General features: G+C 31.0%; 3 protein-coding genes across 3 annotated transcripts in view; all 3 read right to left on the reverse strand.

Annotated features, from left to right (window-relative positions):
* Positions 1-1,492: 1,492 nt before the first annotated feature.
* On the reverse strand, positions 1,493-11,309 carry LOC127934085 (uncharacterized). The gene is made up of 2 exons (XM_052531261.1): positions 11,304-11,309; positions 1,493-11,142 (listed from the first exon to the last, which is right to left on the reverse strand). The coding sequence occupies exons 1-2, from the start codon at positions 11,307-11,309 to the stop codon at positions 5,599-5,601; spliced, it is 5,550 nt and encodes a 1,849-aa protein (XP_052387221.1). The 3' UTR covers positions 1,493-5,598.
* LOC127934344 (uncharacterized) lies at positions 11,007-18,907 on the reverse strand. The gene is made up of 2 exons (XM_052531658.1): positions 18,791-18,907; positions 11,007-13,966 (listed from the first exon to the last, which is right to left on the reverse strand). Exon 2 carries the CDS (start codon positions 13,510-13,512, stop codon positions 11,449-11,451), a length of 2,064 nt encoding a protein of 687 aa, XP_052387618.1. The 5' UTR covers positions 13,513-13,966; positions 18,791-18,907; the 3' UTR covers positions 11,007-11,448.
* Positions 18,908-23,249: 4,342 nt separating this feature from the next.
* LOC127934086 (normal mucosa of esophagus-specific gene 1 protein-like) overlaps positions 23,250-25,518 on the reverse strand; it is a 3,455-nt gene continuing 1,186 nt past the window's right edge. Inside the window, exon 4 of the mRNA XM_052531262.1 lies at positions 23,250-23,329. Coding sequence (XP_052387222.1) covers positions 23,250-23,329 — 80 coding nt within the window. The remainder of the gene's footprint in view (positions 23,330-25,518) is intronic.

Here is a 25,518-nt window from a genome sequence, read left to right on the forward strand (position 1 = left end):
AGCTGACATGATCTCACTCTGGCCACTCTGTCTGTGTGAGGAAAGGGAGGGGGAGAGGGGGTTGGTGACTGACTGAATTTTTGGTGACTGACAGTGTGTGTGGATTGTAGGGAGAGGAGGGGCTATCTGGCAGAGAGAGAGAGAGAGAGAGAGAGAGAGAGACCTAATCATCTATTTAATCATCAGGGGGGAAAAAATCTGTATTTTAAATGTTTTTTGTTTTTGTTGTTGCTAATGTTGGTGTTTTTTTCCCTTCCATTACAGCTTAAGAAATATCTTAGGCATTATCCTTTTCTGACAGTTTTAGGGATTTAAAATCATCCTAAGAATCCTTATTTGTGCTGCAAATAATAATTTCAAAGTCATTAGTTTTAGCTACAGACACCAAACTCCTGACATATATTGTTCTTATCAAACCGGACAAGCTACGACCAACAAGAAAATAAAAGGAATTATTTCAATATGGATTTCTGCAAAAATGACTTTAAATAAATTCATACTCCTCCAAGCAGAGACAAGTAGTTCACACGAACCATCATCAACACGATCCTAAGATTATGAAGACGCTAAATTGCAAATGGATTTTGGATATTTTTAATGGTCTTGACCTTGTAATATATTAAGGTAACCATAAAATCTATTTCTTATATCTCTGAAGTGTTACACCCAAACACTTCAAAACTTCTTATGTACAGAGAACTAATCATTCTGAGTGAACATGGTTAATTCATAAATATACAATGGTCTATTGATAACATAAAATGAAAATACTATCAAACATCTAATGATAATCAGACCTAACCGTTTTTGTGTGTGTGGCAGTGGATGGATGAGACAGACAGACAGACAGAGAGAGAGAGACAGACAGAGAGAGAGAGAGAGAGAGAGAGAGAGAGAGAGAGAGAGAGAGAGAGAGAGAGAGAGAGAGAGAGAGAGAGAGAGAGAGAGAGAGAGAGAGACTTTTAAACATCTCTTTAATCTCTTCAAAAAAAGAAATAAGTCAGTACAGTTTAAGAAATACTTTAGGCTTCATCATTTTCTGTCCTTTACTGTTTTATAGTAATTTGATACTGACTTATGATATTCTGTGATATTACACAGAATATATGAGTGTTTTTTAATGAACTAATATTTTAATACAATCAACAAAACAATGTTTTTTTTTTCCTCCAGGAATTAAAAAATATTCTAAACAATAGATTAAACATCAATATAAAGCAATAAAGAATACTTGAAAAAAGGAAGTAAATAAAGTTAAATATAATACTTAATATAACCACAAGACGGTGGTATGTGCTATGTTTAATCAGTGTTTTGTAATATCTTGTTGTTGAGAACAATGTTCTCAGACATAATTACTACTAATTATTAGTATTAGATGTTGCGTAAGAAAATACATATTTCAATATTAACGAAAAGTTTAGATAAACACTAAATTATTACTTTAAACACTACAAAAAAAAAAAAAAAAACATCCTCTGTCCCAATCTCCTCCCGCACAATGTGTGTGACTGTTGACACCTTAGGAGCTTTTATTGCTGAAGCTTGGTGGATCACCCTCTCTGTAACTCTCAAAATATTATAATAATAAGATAAATAATACATATTTATATAGCGCTTTACACAGTACTCAAATACACTTTCTGATATCACGTGCGCAAACACAAATAACAGTTATTATGTTCTGTCGAACAATGTATGTATTAACTTGGCAATAGGCACTTAACGTTACCTAACGCTAAAAGTAAGTTTTCGTGCATTTAACAAGTGCTTTTTTGAACTGCTTTCTGATCTGAATAGTAAGTTATGTGGGAAACACTTGAGTTGAGGGAGGGAGATACATAGTCTAACTAATGTAGCTAGCTACGATTTCAGTACAGTACTATCAAAGATCCTTGCTCCTTCTCAATTCTCTGGATTTAAGGACAAACTACAACCAATAGTACAATTGTAATGTTAAATCTTACTTGTGAAAAGTAATCCCGAGCCGTACTTGCAATGGTCCGCCGATTAGAACAGGAAAATGCAGGACAGTGCTCTGGTATCTTAACTGCTGCTACGCAACGAAACTAGGAGTATGAATTTGTTTTTTTGCACAACCCTACCATCTAGTTAACAAAGCTAAACAGCGTTGCCCTTTGTGTAATAAGTTACAGACACTGTTAAATGCACCAACTTAAATAATAATATACACTTACCAGGTTGTGGTCCATAAACGCCTTCTCCTGACAAAGAGTGAACTGCTCCATCTTTCAAGAATAATCCTTTTGCAAATCCGGCATTAATCTGATTGAGATTGAGGAAGTTGTCCTCGGCAAGCTGTCCTCAGCAAAATGTGCTGCACATAGTTTTACATGTGGATAATAATTTTCGGGAACCGAGTTAAACATAAATCGTAACAATTAATCTCAAAGTACAGCGTCCCTGGGAAGCCCAAACAAAGGTGATTGGACTCAGAGATGAAAATAACAGCGTTTCAACGACATGGCAAACACAAATGCAGCTCTTCCTTCTTCTCCGTCAGAGCGCAACAAGACCCCGCCCCTTTTTGTGAATTCATGTGGGCAGAGGTTAGTCAAAAAACTGTTTTAGTGACGTCATTCCTGCAGGAACTAGAGGGCTGTAGTCCAAACGGGTCGTTTTTTGTAGGCGAATTCTGTTAAATCAAATATCTCGCTAGGCATTGAACTTTGAGCTTTAGAATTTTACAGATATTATTTATACTGTAACAACAACATTACACACTAACTACAGTTTAAACCATGGGATCACGAAGAAGGGGACCTTTAACATTTCAGGCAATTTTGTGCATCAGATGTAAATGAAGAACAAGATTATGAGATGTATTATGAATGTATGGCTTAGATAAAGTAGTCCTGCATAGAATACAGCAACTTTTTTTTTATTTATCCTGTGTAGTAATGAAAGTAATTCAGAAGTAAATATTCTACATCATCCTGAAATTGGAAAATATACACAATTTTAAGGAAAAAATATTGACTCATTTAACAGAAAGAAATAAGACATGCTCAATGTGCAGTGGTTATACATAACTGCTACATGTCATGGTGTTTTAGTAGCATTTAGTAGTGTGTTAAATTAGATTTTGTAAAAGTAATAATAATAACAAGCAAGTACACTGCAGGGACTTGAACCCCATCCAGGTGGATAACCTGGAGTACCATTACCAGTATATTTTTGCTTTTTGTTATTATTTAAATTAAAAGGAAAGCAAAAACTTGCATTAGCAACAGCATGTTCATTTATAAATGTTTTTTTTTTTTTTTTTTTTTTTTTTTTACATTGCTATTAGATATGCTGCTATATAATCCTTTTAAAGACGGAAAAAAAAAGAAACAATTTCCCCTTATTTCATAAATAAATAAATATGCAAGCATGTGTGGACCAAACCAACATCAGACGTGGCTGGCAAGCTATATGTACATTTGCATTAATATGTATTTAATTACAGCCTTTTAGACTTAAGAATCACAATAACCATATTACCTTTTCACAATAATGCATTGACTTTATTCAAATGCATATATATTTAATTATAAAAAGTTGGTTTCATACAATATATTAAACTATTTACACCTGCAATTGTTGCTTACCAAGTGTTACTTATTTTATTTTTTACATATGTGTATTAACCTTTAACATATGCTGTTGCAATGCAAGAAAAATAAAACCTTTTTTGTGGTTGATCTAACATGATTACAAAATTATAGTGGTTTTCATGTATGTATATATATGTAAAGTTAAATTTTTTTTTGGAGTGGGATTTTTATACTAGTAATGTTTTCATACAGTAATATGGACACCTAAAATACAACTAAGTTCTGATACTGGCTTACCAAGGATCCAGAAGATAAGAGATAAGCTCTTTCATCATGGTCCTTTTTTCTTTCACCAAGCAACCAGAACTTAAGTTAATCAATAAAGAAGAGCACATAAGAATGAAATAGCAACCCAGTAATGTTCTCATGCAGTAATGTGGAAATTTATAGTACAGTGGGCAAAAACACAATTATTTTTTTTATTTTTTGGAGTGGGATTTTTATACTAGTAATGTTTTCATACAGTAATATGGACACCTAAATTACAACAAAGTTCTGATACTGGCTTACCAAGGATCCAGAAGATAAGAGATAAGCTCTTTCATCATGGTCCTTTTTTCTTTCACCAAGCAACAAGAACTTAAGTTAATTAATAAAGAAGAGCACATAAGAATGAAATAGCAACCCAGTAATGTTCTCATGCAGTAATGTGGAAATTTATAGTACAGTGGGCAAAAACACAATTATTTTTTTATTTTTTGGAGTGGGATTTTTATACTAGTAATGTTTTCATACAGTAATATGGACACCTAAATTACAACAAAGTTCTGATACTGGCTTACCAAGGATCCAGAAGATAAGAGATAAGCTCTTTCATCATGGTCCTTTTTTCTTTCACCAAGCAACAAGAACTTAAGTTAATTAATAAAGAAGAGCACATAAGAATGAAATAGCAACCCAGTAATGTTCTCATGCAGTAATGTGGAAATTTATAGTACAGTGGGCAAAAACACAATTATTTTTTTATTTTTTGGAGTGGGATTTTTATACTAGTAATGTTTTCATACAGTAATATGGACACCTAAATTACAACAAAGTTCTGATACTGGCTTACCAAGGATCCAGAAGATAAGAGATAAGCTCTTTCATCATGGTCCTTTTTTCTTTCACCAAGCAACAAGAACTTAAGTTAATCGATAAAGAAGAGCACATAAGAATGAAATAGCAACCGAGTAATGTTCTCATGCAGTAATGTGGAAATTTATAGTACAGTGGACAAAAACACAATTATTATTATTATTAATTTATTTTTTGAGTGGGATTTTTGTATTACTAATGTTTTCATACAGTAATATGGACACCTAAAATACAACTAAGTTCTGATACTGGCTTACCAAGGATCCAGAAGATAAGAGATAAGCTCTTTCATCATGGTCCTTTTTTCTTTCACCAAGCAAACAGAACTTAAGTTAATCGATAAAGAGGAGCACATAATAATTAACTGGCAACCAAGTAATGGTCTTATGTAGTAATGTGGATATTTAAAATAAAATGAACAAAACAAAACACTGATTTATTTATTATTTGTAACTCTTATTATTTTTTGGAGGGTGGGTGATAATATGTACAGTAATATGTACACTTAAAATACAACAAAATATTCAATACCAGCTTACCAAGGATCCAGAAGATAAGAGATAAGCTCCTTCATCATGGTCCTTGTACCAGAAATTCATTTATCCAATAAAGAAGATTACATAACAATAAAATAACAATTTAGCAATGTTCTCTGCAGTAATCTGGATATTTATAATGCAATGAACAAAACACTATTTTTACTTACTATATAAATATATATATACCATCTGATACTTTAAGCTGATAGTAGCTTAAAACCTGTTTCATCATGGAATTTGTTTCTTTTATCATTAACCAGAAGTCTATTTATTCAAATCATGACTTAATCAAAAGTAATTAAAGATTAAAAGATTAAAACAACAGGTTTAAATTGTCATTTAACTCATAAGCTGTCACTAAGTTAAGTGTCTTCAAAGGAACAAAAAACACCTTCATGTGTGCTAAAGTAAACAGGCACAACACTTGTGTTAATTGAAAAAATGTCAATGTTTTTTACATACACGTGGTCAATTAAGGTTCCTTTCTCAGTTGTTGGTTCTTTAACATGTTGAATATATCCCTTGTTTGCCATGAAAGTGCAGAGGGATTGGGACTTTAATGCATCATTATTAAAATCACCTACAAGCACAACTTTATTGCAAATTGTTGATACCAAATTAATCAACTTGTCTATGTTTTGTTTAAAAACAGACAAAGGGTATGTTGAAGGCCTGTAAATAACACCAACCAATATGTCCTTTTCAGTGAAGTGTGTTAACAAGCATTCCAAATTAAGATTTGGAAATGTTACAGTAGTATTTGCTACACCGTATGCTATATATAGTCCAACTCCACCATGTTGTTGTGCTTTCAAATCCTTGAACGGGGGACAATTGCTTGTGTATGCTGCACAACGAGAAAGACCCACAAATGTGTAGTTTTCCAATTGCACATTTTCAGGATAGGATTCAGGCAGCCATGTTTCAGTTAAAGCAATACATGATGGTCTTAACTGTTGAACACAAACATTCAGATCTTGTTTAAGACAGCTCAAACTCTGTACATTCAACATAAACAGTGAAAAAGAGCTGTGTTGTGCTGTCAAATATAACTCATTATGTATGTCAAAACATGGCATTTCTTGTACAGCTTCAAAAATTTTCTCATTACAATAAATACTTTTTTCATTAAAGTCTTTAATAGTCAAGCCAGACAAATTTCTTACTCGACTCAGTGCTACATAAGCCTGGCCAGCTGCAAAAACTTTTTTTAAGCTAACAACAGCACAATCCACAGTTAAACCCTGTACTTTATGGACTGTGCATGCCCTAGCCAATTTCAAAGGAAACTGTCGCCGAATACCGCCGTTCCTGCATGCATTTTCCTCTTCTACATGAATAGGAGTTGAGTTAAAGGATTTTGCTGGCTCAGCCAAACATTTTTTACGTCTTTTAAATCCCACATGACTATCATCAAAATGGATGTACACAGTTTCGGGTAACTTATTTTTATTAGTACGCACAATGTGTGTTACTGTGCCACAAACGCCATTAACTAAGCCATCATTTACATCAATATTTTTAATCAACATGACACGTGCATGTATGCCTAAAAGCAGGTTTGCTGGCAAGCACGTATTGTAAACCTTTATATGATGACCAGCAATTAACTCTACTTTGCCAGTCTTCTTACTACGGGCAAAATCTTCAGCCTCTATGGTTTCAACCTCTGAGCAGATATTAATTAACTGCTTTAGGTTGTGCTCATGTACTTCATCGTTTGTAGCAAAAATGTGTAAAGGAGTAAAATCATCCTCACCTGTGTCACATTTTCTTAACATCTCCAAATCTTCATTGCTCAGTGGAGACTTTTTACTTCGTTTCCTTAAACGGTTTAATAATTCAGCAAATTTGCTGTCTTTTTGCCTTACTACTTGGGTTAACTCAACAACAGTAAAACAATTAGACCACAGTCCGAGTCCTGGCACTTCCGTATATAATGGTTTACCCTTAACGGGTGGCAATTGGAAAAAATCCCCAACTGCTATAACACAAACATTGCCAAAGGGAGAGAAGTCTCCAGTTTGTTTAATTTGACGTAATCTTCCATGAATGTATGACAACAGTTTATGATCTACCATTGAGATCTCATCTATAATTAAAATCTGAAGTCCATGGAATTTTGCTCGCAAAGAATTAAATTTCTCTTCTCCCAAAGGAGTGTATGGCAACTTCACATCTGTGCCAATGGAAAACGTATGATGTATAGTAGAAGCCATTAACTGGAAAGCAGCAATTCCAGTTGGAGCTGTTAATACAACAGACACGTCATCTGGGTACAAAGTAATTTGAGACAATAATCTTGTCGCTTCATATTGTATTGCTTTAATTAAATGGCTTTTGCCAGTTCCTGCTCCACCGGTAATGAAAACATGAAAAGGTTTAGGGTTTTCACCTCTGGTTTTACTTAAACACCATTGTCTAATTTTATAGAAAACAGATATCTGGGTTTTGTTTAAAGAGCGAATTAAGCTCAACCCATCTGAGCGACTCAGACTATAGTCCTTTTTCTCAATTTGAGACACAGGCCCATCATCATTTACTAAATCTGGTATACAACTTTCATATTCTTCACCTTGCTGGTCAGTATCACGTCTAAGCTGTATACATTCCATACGTTCTAATTGCTGTTCAGGACAAAGTGAACACCATGCATCTTCTAATATTCCTTCATTATCAACAGCAGTTTGTGCATTATCTAAGACATCTGCATCCTTTTCAAAAAGTGCTCTATTTGTGTCCACTATATTTTTAACCAGGTGAACAGACCCATCACTAAAACGAACATTCCCTTCTTTATAAAATTGTTCATAATTACAATACTGGTCTGGTTTTAACTGATTATCTATACGATAAGGAAGAAACAATTGTAATACACTGAGATAAAATTTTTCAGGATTCTTTGTTATTGAAAATCGAGCAAAACGCACAACAGCAGGCTGAGTACGAGTTCTTTTTACTATAAAACCAAAATTCTTTTCCAACCTAATTTTATTAGCGCAAGATTGACCTTTGTATACAACGCGATATTCAGACGCAAATGTGGCCAAACACATATCTTCAAAAATGCTTTGATTTGGCCTATGTTTATAGCGATCAACAAAACTTGTCATCCACATCTCTTCACTTTCCAGATTCTGAGATTGCAACTTGTTTTGTATTACACTCAGAGGCAAACTCATTCGTACAGTATCTTCACCTGTAGGAATGAACTGGACATGTCTCGAACACTCTTTTAAATGCATGTTTGTTAACCTATAAACTGCTTCTTGTGCACTAACTTCACGATTATGTAAGTACACACTTCCTAGTTTCCTCAAAGCTTGTCTTGCGTCTAAATTACCCTGAGTTGCTGATTCTCGCTGAGCATTAGCTAACAATAAACCCATTTCACGTTCTGACTTTGAAATATATGAAATTATATAAACTATGCAAGCATAAGCATCTGTTACATACTGAATATCCATATTAGCATTCCAACACTTAAGGCTAAATTTGTTATACTGATTTACCCATACTTCATGCAATTGTCGTTTCAAGACGATGTGTGTGCTGTTATTAATGCATTTATATGCCATTTCAAATAATTCCTGATTTATTCCAACACTATGAAACAAAGTTTCTAAAGAACTGAACTGCTCTTCTGAAACAGCTTTCTTAACTGCAGTCATTATGTTTCGAGCATATTCTACCTGTGTGTTATCATTTACATTTGTACTTATACTTTCACTTTGACTATCACCTTTGTTGGGCAAGTTTTTCTCATCTTCTAATTTTCTGCGACAAATAAATGTTTTCATAGATGGTGGTTTGGGAAAATTAAAACGACAAACTGTGTTTTTCTTTTTACACGTTTTGGAATGACGTTTACTGTGACACTCCATGGATGTAACAACGCTCTGCAATTCTTCATCTTCACAGGGCACCTCACATGTAACATATTTATCTATAAATTTGACAACTTCTTCATCAGAATTCTTATCTATTTGTGGAGCATTTTTTATCCAGAACAAACAGTGGACATGGGGAGAACCACGTTGCTGAAATTCCACCCTATAAAAGTAGTCCACAAATTCCCCTATGGGCTGAACAGGAGACATAAGCACCTCTTTTAAAAAACAATGCCACCTAAAATCAAACATGCGTGCTGCTGTTACAGGATTACGGCGCAAAAGTTCGCATTTTTCATCCCATTCTAATTGTTCTAATGATTTTTTTCTGCCTTCGTGTTTTAAAATACTTGACATTAGATTTGTCCATCTCATATCAGCAGATGAGAATGAGCAAAACCAGGTGGGAATGCCCAATTGCCTGACCATGGCAAACAAATCTTTTTGCACACCTTGCCAAAATGCCGGAGTGCCACGGATGGGCTTCAAAAATCTATAGCCTTCATCAAAATTAAGCACTTGTCTCAAGGACTCAGTATCTTTAAACATTTCACTTGGTATGGACTTACTACATCCATGGCCTTTTCTTAAAGCAATAGATACATTAGACAGTACCTGTTGTATTTCTGATAGATACTGTGCATAAAAAATGTATTCAATATTTTGTGCAAATCTACCATCTGCATGCAAAATTCGATTATTAAAATATCGAGACAATGTTATTTTCTGTCCTCTTTTATCACAATAAGTTGAAGTACCATTAGGAAACAAAACAGGAAAACATTTAGCTTCATTTGTCTCATCTGCAAGCATTTTCACTGGATTATTCCCTTCAGCAGGAGCCAGGCTCAAGATACCATCAAAATACTGATCAAGTACTTCTTGCCCAATATCTACAGGTTGCAGACACGTGTCCATAAACACACAGTGCTGTTGCCTATCGTGTAACTCCTCATCAACATTTATGTTTTCCAGTTCAGTCTCCTCCATGTTGTTTGTATTGTCATCATCATCTTGTCTAATAAACTCATTTAACCAATTATCATTAAAAACAATATCTGAATAGTATTTGTTGATTTTTTTTAAGCAACACAGTGCCTCTTTAATATTCGTTGTGTCCACATACTGATACTTATAATGACCTTTATATGTCAACTTCCGCTTTAACTTTACACATATTAAAGACCCTTCATTTTCTGTTCTAGGCAAAACATTTGTTGTTTGTTTAATATTAGCTGCGACACAACTAATAGGACCGTGCACTCCATTTTGCCCACCTTTTGGTAAAGCTAACATTTTCATGAATGGGATATGCAAAGCTATCAAATGTTGCTCTAAATTATTGAGACAACATAGTTCTTCAGGTATAGGTTTCAATTCTAAATTGTTAACAGCACTTTCAGCTGGCATTTCTCCTTTTTTTACTTTAGAATGACAAGTGAAGCAAATCCAAAGCTTGCCTTTACATGAACCTGCCAGTTCACAGGGAATAACACAATTTTCAGCACACTTATGCAAAAAATGTTTTGTAATACATTTTTTTGCCATCAGTGCCACTGCTGAATTTGTGTTATAATTTTCTGTTTTACAGCATAATACTTGCTGTTTAAATAACAGCCGGTGGCAAACACAACAAACAAATTCTGGCCCAGAACTAACTTTATCTACAAAATTCTTTCTGACAAAATCACAAACCTGTTGATTTTGTTTTAATTGTTCTCTTTTCATCTTGTTAATTCTTTTTACATTTTCTTTATGTGTTGCACTATTACGATATTTTAAGTTACTGCGCTGCTTGACAGTGTTTCTATGCTGGTCATTGCCATGGTATTTCACCTTACTGAATGTCATCACTCTGTTTTTAAAGTCTTCATTGGCATGGTATTTCACCTTACTGAATGTTTTCACTCTGTTTTTAAAGTCTTCATTGGCATGGTATTTCACCCTACTAAATTTCTTCACTCTGTTTTTAAAGTCTTCATCGGCATGGTATTTCACCCTACTGAATGTTTCATTCTATTTTTAAATCCCTCATTGGCATGGTATTTCACCCTACTAAATGTCTTCACTCTGTTTTTAAATTCTTCATTGACATTGTATTTCACCCTACTGAATGTTTTCACTCTGTTTTTAAATTGAACATTGTTCTGGTATTTTATCTTACTGTATTTCCTCACTCTCATGTTATATTGATCATTCTCAAAGTACTTCACCCTGTTGTACTCATTAATTTTATTCCTATATTGCTCATTCTTTTTATACTTCACTCGATTGTACTCATTGACTTTACACTTATGTTGCTGGTTTTCAGCATATTTGATCTTACTTGCCTGTTTTAATGACTCTATATATAAAAGGATTGCTGTGATATCTTTTCCTATTGAGATTTTTCACATGATTCTGAAACTCTGCATTGCAATGATACTTCTCCAAAACAGGTTGCTTAGTTTGGTCTTTAATTTTGTTCTTTACTCTTTTTAATGAAAAATACCTTTTCAAGTATTTCCTCTTATTAGCAGATGCATCATTCTTTATATCTCCAGTAACAGGATTTTGTTCCTCATGATTCACAGAAATTTCACTTTGAATTTTTACTCGCTGTCTCGTACAAATGTGTTTTCCAACATCGCATTCTTCATTCTGACACAACATATAACACATCTGGCTATTAGGTTGTTTCACACATATAACAACTTCATAATGATTCTCATTACAGTGCTGTAGATATATACCTTGATTGCACATTCTTTCATGCATACAACTGTACTGTAACCATTTTTCATTATGATATGTATAAATATCCACTCCCAAATAATTAGCCATCGCTTGAATCTCCAATTCTGTGGCCCATGATCCTACAAACCTCATTTTGGATTTAGATAAATAATCTTCCATAGATACATACTGACATCTTAAAAGATTCTTATATTGCACACTGTGCAATTCCATATGTTTCACAATTGCAAGTCTGACTGCCCGATGAGATTTTTGCGTACCACATATTACTTGTGCAACTGCCCTAAAAAAACAGTTTCCATCCCCTAAAATACTAACTGTTTTACAAGGATGGCCAATTTTTCTGTTGTTTCTTGGAAAAACTAAATTTTCACTATTAAACTCTATATTAAGTTTACTACTTAGTTTTTGCTTTACTTCAGTACACAGTGGATTGAAATTAAAAATACTATTTGTCTCATTGCCCAAACAAATTACATCATCTGAATTTGCATCAATTTTGGAAATTGTTTCAAGTACTTTAGTGCTCTCCTTTAATAATTGTTTTGGCTTCTTAGTAACCACAATTTCTTTCTCTTCTTCCACATTCACATTTATACAATCATGCATTCTTTTTTTACCCCTGCGGGTCGTTTTTTCACTTTCATCATTTATGTTTTCTGTGTGACTAGCAGAGTTTTCTTGGCTTTTAAGTACTACACAGACCCCACTTAATTCAAAAATCTTCAGGTTTCTTCGAGTAAATGCAGACAAATTTTCTATGTGCTTCAAAACACAACTAAGTGAATTGTAATATACAACCACACTAAATCCATTACCATCAACCATCCCAGCACTGCTACGTGCATGAGAATCAACCACAGCAAACCTACTATTTTCTTTAATAATGGCAATAGTACTGCCATTTAAGGTAAAAAAGCATGTGTCATATTTTTCAAACATTGTTTGCAAACCATCAGCTAATGTCACACATGCACCAGATCTAATAAAATCTCCATCAACCACATCTACATGTCCAGAAACAAAATCAGCATATTCAAATTTGAATGCATTTGTACCAAACACATATTCCTTAGGAAGATCTTGTATACACAGCAACTTTTTCTTTGTTGGATCACTGATTAAACCCCTTTGACGCAAACTAGAATACAAGCTATCGCCAGTATTTACAACATTATCTAGATCTTTACTTTCCCATGAGAACACACTAAGCACACTGTGCATCGCTATAGCAGCCAAACTAATCGCTGCACACTGTTTCCCTGGCCACTTGAACTTATGGTCACCCTGATGAAATGATCCACGGATGCTAACACCTTCTCTTTGATTTAATGTAGATGCTGACATTTCTTCTGTCTCATTTGCTGTACATTCTCTGTTTTCTCCAACAGTATCATTGTAAACAACTTGTGGCATTTCTGATGATGATAAGTTGACATTGATGCCACATATACTAAAGTTTTCTGCATTCAGACTTGTCATTAAATTATCAATGTGCAAAAATAGGTCTTGCCAATTTGTGTTGAAAACAACAACTGCAGTTCCAATGTCTGATCCCAAACCACATGCATTTCGCACATTACAGTCAACAACAACATAGAAATCATTATGTCTCACAATAGCACACGTGTCTCCTTTTATGTTGACCATACAAGATTCATGACTAAACAAAATCTCCTGTAATTTCTCATACAAGTCATTTTTTCCTCCATTCAGTAATCGTTCTATTGTTACTTTGCATGTTTTACTGAAAATGTCATGTTGCCCACCAAACCATTGAGAAAATCGACAGTCTTCATAACTCTGTGTTTTTTTTACAGCTAGTCATGTCATTGACCAGTTTACTTCCCTCACTACGTATGTCCTGAATGTCAGATTTTTTCCAAGTACACACATTATGTATCTTGTGCTTAACAACTGACACTACACTGCAAGCTACTCCCACAAACTCCTCAGTCACCTCTGCAGACTTCAGTCTAACCTCATTGGCTGCTACAATGCCCACCACGTCTGGACAAACACAAGCAACAGAATTAGAAACATCTGCCTTACTTTTGTTGTTGAATGGCTCACGCCGCATTCTAAATCTCTTCAGCTTAGGCATCTAAAAACAAAAAAATAAAATCACATTACTATCATCAAAACATCAGCAACTTACAATAATATTAACCATTAGACATACATTATAATTTTTATACATTGTAAAGGCCAAAGTATGCTTCAATTTTAACCTGTCCACGATCAACAGCGCACAGTGTGTGTGATTTGTATCATCAGAACAGTGTAAGCGTACTGTAAATGCACCACTCTATTTTTGTTACCATGCGTGCTTGTCAGTCTGAGCAAAAGGGTATGAGGTAGCTCAGCTTTGGTTTATAAAAGTAAAAAAAACAGTTGATCAACCATAACTTAACTGGACACAGATGAAGCTCTCTTTGCATACAATATCAAATGGAGTATAGTTTGAAAGGCTGGGTGTTCAACTGTACACATTTACTAGCATACACACACACACACACACAAACAAGTATACTTTGGCCTTAAATATCATGCACATAGAAATAGCAAATTAACAAACAAATACGATTTTTAGTTGAACCCAATAAACAGTTTAAATAATAAATTATATTACCTCAAAAATATTGTGTAATTATAAGTATATTTAAGTCACAATTTTCAAGTAGAAGGAAATAAAACGTATGCTTTACACTCCAAGATATAACAGCATTATATGTAAAATATATATTATAATATAAAAAGTAAAATCATATTACACTATATTATTACTGTATTTCAGGTCAAATTAAAGCAACATTACTGAGCTTAAGAGATTACTTGTACAAATCTTTTATCATCTTACACAACACAAACCTTTGCATAATTCTGTATATTGAAAAAACTTTCAATACTAGCATTAAACGTATAGTATAAAATGTAATCATAAACTCACTGACAAAATAACAATAAACTCTGCTCTCAGTGTTAACCACAAAACATTTAAACTGTACTGTCCATTATCTTCATACTAACCAACTTCAAACATTATTTTTCAATTTAAAACACAAGACATTAAGTACTAAACATTGTGAACTAGAAAATATACATCCAGAACATACAATTAAAGATCATACAACAAAATTAGTCATGTACTGTAAATGTATTTAAGTATATTTACCACAAATAAATTCAGCTTTGGCAAAATATTAAACAATGTTTATTTATTTGCTGTAACTGTGACCTGCTTGCACACTCATCTAATTTATCGGTAACACTGTATAATAACTGCATGCTATTAATCATTAGTTAAGCATTAGGAAACAGTTAATTCATCATTTATAAATCATTAATAGACATTTATAAGCAGTTTATAAATACAGATATAAATGCTTTATACCTGATTTAAAAGCATATCTATAATGTATTTAATAATTGTTTTTTTCATACTTTATTAATGATCAATTTATCATTTCTAAATTAAGTATAGCATTATTTACACACCAGTTATTAAGTAGTTGTCAGTGGTTCAAATTGTAAGTTTGAAATTGTAAGTAAATGATTAATAAACTATTTGAATGTGCATTCATACATCTTTTTTATAGCATATAGTAATAGTTACTTATAGTGTTAATAAATGGTTTATTAACATGTATTTCTACTGAAATTCAGGGTTAATTCAGGTAGTTATAAAACATATGTAGTTGTTAGTTAACTATTTTTGTGAGCTCATCTAAAGTGAGGACTATTTATGCCTTGTAAAGCTTTTACAAATGAGATTTAAAGGCTGTTAATATTTCTATGTTCTGTATCACTGTGTTGTGTTTGTTTCTGTTTTTTTGTTTAGAAGATAACTGAGCTTTTAAATATCCTTTATAAATTCTCTACAAGGCATAACTAGTCCTCACTTTAGATGAGCTCACATAAATAGTTAACTGACCACTACTAAATGCTTTATAACTACCTGAATTTACTACATTTCTTGTGATCTTATGAAACACTGGCAACTCCTAAATAACTGGTTTGTAAATAATGCTATATTTAATTGAGAAATGATAAATTGATCATGAATAAAGTATGAAATTACACATTATAGATATGCTTTTAAATCAAGAATAAAGCATTTATATATGTATTTATAAACTGATTATTACTGTCTATTAATGCTTTATAAATTATGAATTATCTGTTTACTAATGCTTAATTAATGATTAATAGTGTGCAGTTATTATAAAGTGTTACCAATTTATCAAACAATAGTGGACATTTAACAACCACACTCCTTCATTAAACACTAAACCACCAATGCTCAAAACACCAATTAAAACATCTTTCATGTTACTATCTATCTATCTATCTATCTATCTATCTATCTATCTATCTATCTATATATATATATATATATATATATATATATATATATATATATATATATATATATATATATCCTACATAAAATATACATATAGCCTCATAATTTATAGCCTACATTCAATGGCATAAACACATAAAGAATACATTGACTATTACCTCTGCATTTCCTGCAAACATAATATGACAATCTTCCCTTTTAACACAAAGCCATCAATATTAAAACCAATAGACTGCTGTTTCAATAACCACATCTCCACAGCTTTACCTCACTGAAACAACACATTAAACCATGATATATACAAAACTTCCTCCAACAAATTTTTTTTTTCACTATCTTAAAAACAACATTAAACATTCAACAAAAATCCATATAGAACCCATCAACATTACTATAACAAAACTTATATATTAGAATCAGTGCATTAAAAATTGAAAAAATATGCATGCACATAGAAATAGAAAACTTGCAAAATTATTTTTTAAATAATTAAACAAAAAATTAATTTCATTCTAGACATATATTTTTAGTTTAACTAAATAAATAGATTTATTACCTAAAAAAACATTGTATAATTCTCAGTATATATTTAACTCACAATTAGCAAGAAAACTGAAATAAAAGTTATATTGTGCTTTAGCAGACATGACTGCACTATATAGTAAAACATGTTACAATATAAAAGAAGCAAAATTGGAAATGACAATTGTAACCATATCACACAATATTAATTCTTTACAGTATTTCAGGCCAAATACATGAAACATTACTGACTTAGAGATTTCTTTTAGAAACCTTACATGCATATTACCCAACACAAACCTTTGCATAGTTGTGTACATTGAAAATTGTTCAGTAGTTTAGCATTAAACATAGTATAAACTGTATCCTTCATTCTTGAACTCACTGACAACATAACAAAAAACTCTGTTCTGCATTTCAATGTTAACCACAAAATATTTAAACAGTACTGTCATCTAACTTCATACTAAGCAACCTCAAACATGTTTTCCATTGAAAACACAAAAGACAGCATCTACTGACCACTACAAAGTAAAAAACTATACATCCAATACAAACAGTTAATTTGCAGACAACTAAAATAGTCATAATTAGTCATAATACATGTAATTAGGTGTATTAACCACAAAATATTCAACCATTGTATTCCTATGATTCATGCAATATTGTCTTAAAACAAATAGATGTAAAATATTCTCAAACACAACTGACATGGTTATTTATTTATTTTGTTTAATTTATTTATTTTTGGCTGTAACTGTGACATGCTTGTAAATTCCCCAATCTCACCAACCACGATAATCAACTCTTTCAATAACCACATCCCCTTCATCATACTATTAAATCCATCCACACAACAACTATTTCAGTCCAACATGTTTTCATCAATCACATCTCTATCCGTAAAAAAAAAAAATAGTTTAAACATACATATTATACAACCATTTAAAAGGTTGAACCCTTTCCGAGCTAATTTAAATATATTAGTACTTTTCCACAACAAAAACACATAAAAATGCTTATAGTACCAAAAACATTTATATAATTTAAAAAACACTGTAGTGAAACCTGAAAATGTACCTTTGACATCAAATTAATAAATTACATTAAAATATTTTTAAATAAACTTACTACAATAGGCTATTTACTTTCTATAATTTCTGGTAATAATACAGCTGTTTGGATCAAATACATGGTACCTTAAAGAGCACGACTTCTTACAAAACACACACACATATGTATATATATATATATATATATATATATATATATATATATATATATATATATATATATATATATATATATATATATATATATGCAATAGTTCAGTTATTGTATTCATCCTATAACCACACAAACAAACATAAACTACTCTGCATCACAACATGACAACAATAAAAACATCATACACAACTAATTCTCTTAAATGCTAAATAGTTTTAAATTTAACACCCACAAGTTTTTCTGACTCAAAACACATAAAATAACACTTAAACTTAAAATATACAGCCCAAAGCGTACTACCCACAAATACAATTTACTAACATTAAATAAAAAATTAATAATACAAAAATAAGTCATAAACTCCCGACACGTAATTCACACTTAATTAATTTTTTTACAATAGTATTACCAGTTTCAAAAAACTACAAATCAAGAAACAAATATACTCTACCTTATTTTGTAACATAGCTCAGATATATTAATTGCCTTATTTTTAACATATCACCATTTAAACCTTCTGCTTTACCATCTCCTTTTCCATTGCAACTTTAATCTATACAATATGTATTTCACAAAAATACAGATATCATTTAATAATTATATTCAACATCTTACTTATATCAAAATAAAACTTTCTAAATTACATATCTACACAGCTATGAAAATGCAAACAAAAGTCTACCACTATAACACCTTTAAAACAAAATTTACCATACCATATATCCTACTTACAATGATAACATATAGCATCATAATACATTGCCTAGGTTCAATGGTATACACAGATAAAAAAGAAAAAACATCAGCTCTTACCTCTGCAATCGCTGCAAGTAATAAGAATTTTCAAAGACTTTAGTTTTAACATACAGTTGTTAATATTCTGACCAATACACTGTAGTTTCAGTAACCACACCTCCACTGCATTACCTCACTAAATACATTCATGCCCCAAACCCTGCCCATTGACTCGCACAGCAAATCAAATAAAGAAGTTAAAAAAATATTTACATTGGGAAACACCCTTAATTATTTAGAAAACATTTTTTTTAAAGCTATGTACACACCATCTCCTTGAAAATCCAGGGAAGCCCTTGCCACTTCCAGCTCCTTTTCTGTATTCTATTCAAAGTTAAAAAAATATTTACATTGGGAAACACCCTTAATTATTTAGCATACTCTCCTCCAGAAACTACATTTCTCAAACCAACAAAAATATATTACATAATAATGTAATATTCTATTAAAACATTACATTACAAAAATTAAAAATTACTGTAACTAATCTAAATAAGTACATACATAAAAACACATACATTAAACACCTATTCAATATTTCTTCCAACACAAAACTTCATTCACTGTTGAAACAACATTGAAACCTTCAATAAAAATCATTATAGAAAACATCAACCTCTACTAACACCAGTACAATTAAATGCAATGCAGCCATATCACCACCCCTATATTTTTTTACACACACACACACAGATCACCTCTCCTTACGGAGACGGAATGTCTGCCAACCCAATCAACATTCTTTTGTTTACTTCTGTCTGTGTCAGACCAGTGATTTCACACCATTCTTTAATATATCACACAGATCACCTCTCCTTACAGAGACGGAATGTCTGCCAACCCAATCAACATTCTTTTGTTTACTTCTGTCTGTGTCAGACCAATTGTGTCACATGATTTCACACTATCCTTTTGATATATCACTTTGTCATTTTCCTTTTTTCTCCATTTTATCTTATAACTTTAAAACAACTTATATGCATAGAATATCATTTTCTCAAAATCCTTATTTAAAAACATTTATTTATTTATATCTTACAATATATTAACATAAAAAGATACACATACCTCATACAAATCAATTACATATACCACACTGCAATTACTGCATTATAATATTACATTTCAATTTACCATATAAGTTGTCCTTATACACTAACCATTATATTAAACATATATATATATATATATATATATATATATATATATATATATATATATATATATATATATATATATATATATATATATATATATATATATATATATACACCATTTATTTAAAAAAAAAAATAAAAACATAACAAATCCATAACATAAATAACCTTGATAAACATCAACACAATACTTTAATTCTGAGAACAAGGTTAAACATAAATTGTATTCCTTATCTTTACACTTGTTTAAAAGACTTTATAAATAAATAGTTCATTTTCCAATAATAATAATAATAAAAACACATAACTTTAAAAAACACTGAAAAAACAAATGTTTTATACTAGTTATATTTTTATTGTTCACTAGCATTTTTACCTTATAAAATGAGTTTTGGAAATGAAAAACATTTGAAAGATAACACACTTCCTGCTGCCAGTTGAAAACACTATAACTTTAACTCCTAGTCAATACTATACAATCAACACCATACAATAAACATACTACAAAATTTTATAAAAATAAGACAATGTAAATGAATGTTAAACAAAATTTCCTGTTTCTCATTTGTCATCATAACTTTATCACCTCACAGCTACTTTGCAATCTGTTAAATTTATAATCAAATATATTTATAGCTCTGTTGCTGTATATATACCCCACTAAATTATGTATTTATGTTCTTTGTATAAAACCAGACCACTGCTATTTGGTTAGTAAAAACTGCCTTTAACAAATAGTGCCAAAAACATTCAACAATACTATACTTATTAAATATACTTAATACTTACTATTAATAAATGTATATCACATACAACCTATTACACTTTTTTTATCAAATCAGATAAAATATTATGTTTTCTGCCCTTTCTACAATGACCCCCCCCCCCCCCCACACACACACACACACACACCATTTCTACACTTATACATCATTACATACATTAACATAGACTACATACTATTAGTATCAAAAACCACAAAACACATATACATCTCAAAACTAATATTTATTTGTCTGTTGTTTACTTTACACACTGCTATTTACATTCCAACAACTTCTGCATTAAACAACAAACTATAGACACATAATTGCATTAGTGCTGATGTCCCCTTTATTCATCTACATTCTCTTCTTCCACAATATCCAAGCGATCAATTTCACTCCCATCTTCTCTGCCATCTTCCAACATATCTGTGGATTAAAACAAAATGTTACAAACTTAAATACATATTACAAACAACATATACTTTGCATCATTACACATTGCCACATTTAACCTCAAATAGAATGCATAGAATCAAGAAAACATTTTTTTTAAAGCTATGTACACACCATCTCCTTGAAAATCCAGGGAAGCCCTTGCCACTTCCAGCTCCTTTTCTGTATTCTATTCAAAGTTAAAAAAATATTTACATTGGGAAACACCCTTAATTATTTAGCATACTCTCCTCCAGAAACTACATTTCTCAAACCAACAAAAATATATTACATAATAATGTAATATTCTATTAAAACATTACATTACAAAAATTAAAAATTACTGTAACTAATCTAAATAAGTACATACATAAAAACACATACATTAAACACCTATTCAATATTTCTTCCAACACAAAACTTCATTCACTGTTGAAACAACATTGAAACCTTCAATAAAAATCATTATAGAAAACATCAACCTCTACTAACACCAGTACAATTAAATGCAATGCAGCCATATCACCACCCCTATATTTTTTTACACACACACACACAGATCACCTCTCCTTACGGAGACGGAATGTCTGCCAACCCAATCAACATTCTTTTGTTTACTTCTGTCTGTGTCAGACCAGTGATTTCACACCATTCTTTAATATATCACACAGATCACCTCTCCTTACAGAGACGGAATGTCTGCCAACCCAATCAACATTCTTTTGTTTACTTCTGTCTGTGTCAGACCAATTGTGTCACATGATTTCACACTATCCTTTTGATATATCACTTTGTCATTTTCCTTTTTTCTCCATTTTATCTTATAACTTTAAAACAACTTATATGCATAGAATATCATTTTCTCAAAATCCTTATTTAAAAACATTTATTTATTTATATCTTACAATATATTAACATAAAAAGATACACATACCTCATACAAATAAATTACATATACCACACTGCAATTACTGCATTATAATATTACATTTCAATTTACCATATAAGTTGTCCTTATACACTAACCATTATATTAAACATATATATATATATATATATATATATATATATATATATATATATATATATATATATATATATATATATATATATATATATATATACACCATTTATTTAAAAAAAAAAATAAAAACATAACAAATCCATAACATAAATAACCTTGATAAACATCAACACAATACTTTAATTCTGAGAACAAGGTTAAACATAAATTGTATTCCTTATCTTTACACTTGTTTAAAAGACTTTATAAATAAATAGTTCATTTTCCAATAATAATAATAATAAAAACACATAACTTTAAAAAACACTGAAAAAACAAATGTTTTATACTAGTTATATTTTTATTGTTCACTAGCATTTTTACCTTATAAAATGAGTTTTGGAAATGAAAAACATTTGAAAGATAACACACTTCCTGCTGCCAGTTGAAAACACTATAACTTTAACTCCTAGTCAATACTATACAATCAACACCATACAATAAACATACTACAAAATTTTATAAAAATAAGACAATGTAAATGAATGTTAAACAAAATTTCCTGTTTCTCATTTGTCATCATAACTTTATCACCTCACAGCTACTTTGCAATCTGTTAAATTTATAATCAAATATATTTATAGCTCTGTTGCTGTATATATACCCCACTAAATTATGTATTTATGTTCTTTGTATAAAACCAGACCACTGCTATTTGGTTAGTAAAAACTGCCTTTAACAAATAGTGCCAAAAACATTCAACAATACTATACTTATTAAATATACTTAATACTTACTATTAATAAATGTATATCACATACAACCTATTACACTTTTTTTATCAAATCAGATAAAATATTATGTTTTCTGCCCTTTCTACAATGACCCCCCCCCCCCACACACACACACACACACACCATTTCTACACTTATACATCATTACATACATTAACATAGACTACATACTATTAGTATCAAAAACCACAAAACACATATACATCTCAAAACTAATATTTATTTGTCTGTTGTTTACTTTACACACTGCTATTTACATTCCAACAACTTCTGCATTAAACAACAAACTATAGACACATAATTGCATTAGTGCTGATGTCCCCTTTATTCATCTACATTCTCTTCTTCCACAATATCCAAGCGATCAATTTCACTCCCATCTTCTCTGCCATCTTCCAACATATCTGTGGATTAAAACAAAATGTTACAAACTTAAATACATATTACAAACAACATATACTTTGCATCATTACACATTGCCACATTTAACCTCAAATAGAATGCATAGAATCAAGAAAACATTTTTTTTAAAGCTATGTACACACCATCTCCTTGAAAATCCAGGGAAGCCCTTGCCACTTCCAGCTCCTTTTCTGTATTCTATTCAAAGTTAAAAAAATATTTACATTGGGAAACACCCTTAATTATTTAGCATACTCTCCTCCAGAAACTACATTTCTCAAACCAACAAAAATATATTACATAATAATGTAATATTCTATTAAAACATTACATTACAAAAATTAAAAATTACTGTAACTAATCTAAATAAGTACATACATAAAAACACATACATTAAACACCTATTCAATATTTCTTCCAACACAAAACTTCATTCACTGTTGAAACAACATTGAAACCTTCAATAAAAATCATTATAGAAAACATCAACCTCTACTAACACCAGTACAATTAAATGCAATGCAGCCATATCACCACCCCTATATTTTTTTACACACACACACACAGATCACCTCTCCTTACGGAGACGGAATGTCTGCCAACCCAATCAACATTCTTTTGTTTACTTCTGTCTGTGTCAGACCAGTGATTTCACACCATTCTTTAATATATCACACAGATCACCTCTCCTTACAGAGACGGAATGTCTGCCAACCCAATCAACATTCTTTTGTTTACTTCTGTCTGTGTCAGACCAATTGTGTCACATGATTTCACACTATCCTTTTGATATATCACTTTGTCATTTTCCTTTTTTCTCCATTTTATCTTATAACTTTAAAACAACTTATATGCATAGAATATCATTTTCTCAAAATCCTTATTTAAAAACATTTATTTATTTATATCTTACAATATATTAACATAAAAAGATACACATACCTCATACAAATCAATTACATATACCACACTGCAATTACTGCATTATAATATTACATTTCAATTTACCATATAAGTTGTCCTTATACACTAACCATTATATTAAACATATATATATATATATATATATATATATATATATATATATATATATATATATATATATATATATATATATATATACACCATTTATTTAAAAAAAAAAATAAAAACATAACAAATCCATAACATAAATAACCTTGATAAACATCAACACAATACTTTAATTCTGAGAACAAGGTTAAACATAAATTGTATTCCTTATCTTTACACTTGTTTAAAAGACTTTATAAATAAATAGTTCATTTTCCAATAATAATAATAATAAAAACACATAACTTTAAAAAACACTGAAAAAACAAATGTTTTATACTAGTTATATTTTTATTGTTCACTAGCATTTTTACCTTATAAAATGAGTTTTGGAAATGAAAAACATTTGAAAGATAACACACTTCCTGCTGCCAGTTGAAAACACTATAACTTTAACTCCTAGTCAATACTATACAATCAACACCATACAATAAACATACTACAAAATTTTATAAAAATAAGACAATGTAAATGAATGTTAAACAAAATTTCCTGTTTCTCATTTGTCATCATAACTTTATCACCTCACAGCTACTTTGCAATCTGTTAAATTTATAATCAAATATATTTATAGCTCTGTTGCTGTATATATACCCCACTAAATTATGTATTTATGTTCTTTGTATAAAACCAGACCACTGCTATTTGGTTAGTAAAAACTGCCTTTAACAAATAGTGCCAAAAACATTCAACAATACTATACTTATTAAATATACTTAATACTTACTATTAATAAATGTATATCACATACAACCTATTACACTTTTTTTATCAAATCAGATAAAATATTATGTTTTCTGCCCTTTCTACAATGACCCCCCCCCCCCCACACACACACACACACACACCATTTCTACACTTATACATCATTACATACATTAACATAGACTACATACTATTAGTATCAAAAACCACAAAACACATATACATCTCAAAACTAATATTTATTTGTCTGTTGTTTACTTTACACACTGCTATTTACATTCCAACAACTTCTGCATTAAACAACAAACTATAGACACATAATTGCATTAGTGCTGATGTCCCCTTTATTCATCTACATTCTCTTCTTCCACAATATCCAAGCGATCAATTTCACTCCCATCTTCTCTGCCATCTT

Source organism: Carassius gibelio, chromosome A18 (genome assembly GCF_023724105.1).
Source record: "Carassius gibelio isolate Cgi1373 ecotype wild population from Czech Republic chromosome A18, carGib1.2-hapl.c, whole genome shotgun sequence".
Classification (NCBI taxonomy): domain Eukaryota; kingdom Metazoa; phylum Chordata; class Actinopteri; order Cypriniformes; family Cyprinidae; genus Carassius; species Carassius gibelio.

Excerpts from the sequence above, each read along its gene's own strand:
- LOC127934344 (XM_052531658.1), bottom strand. The coding sequence starts at position 13,512 with ATGGTCAACATAAAAGGAGACACGTGTGCTATTGTGAGACATAATGAT.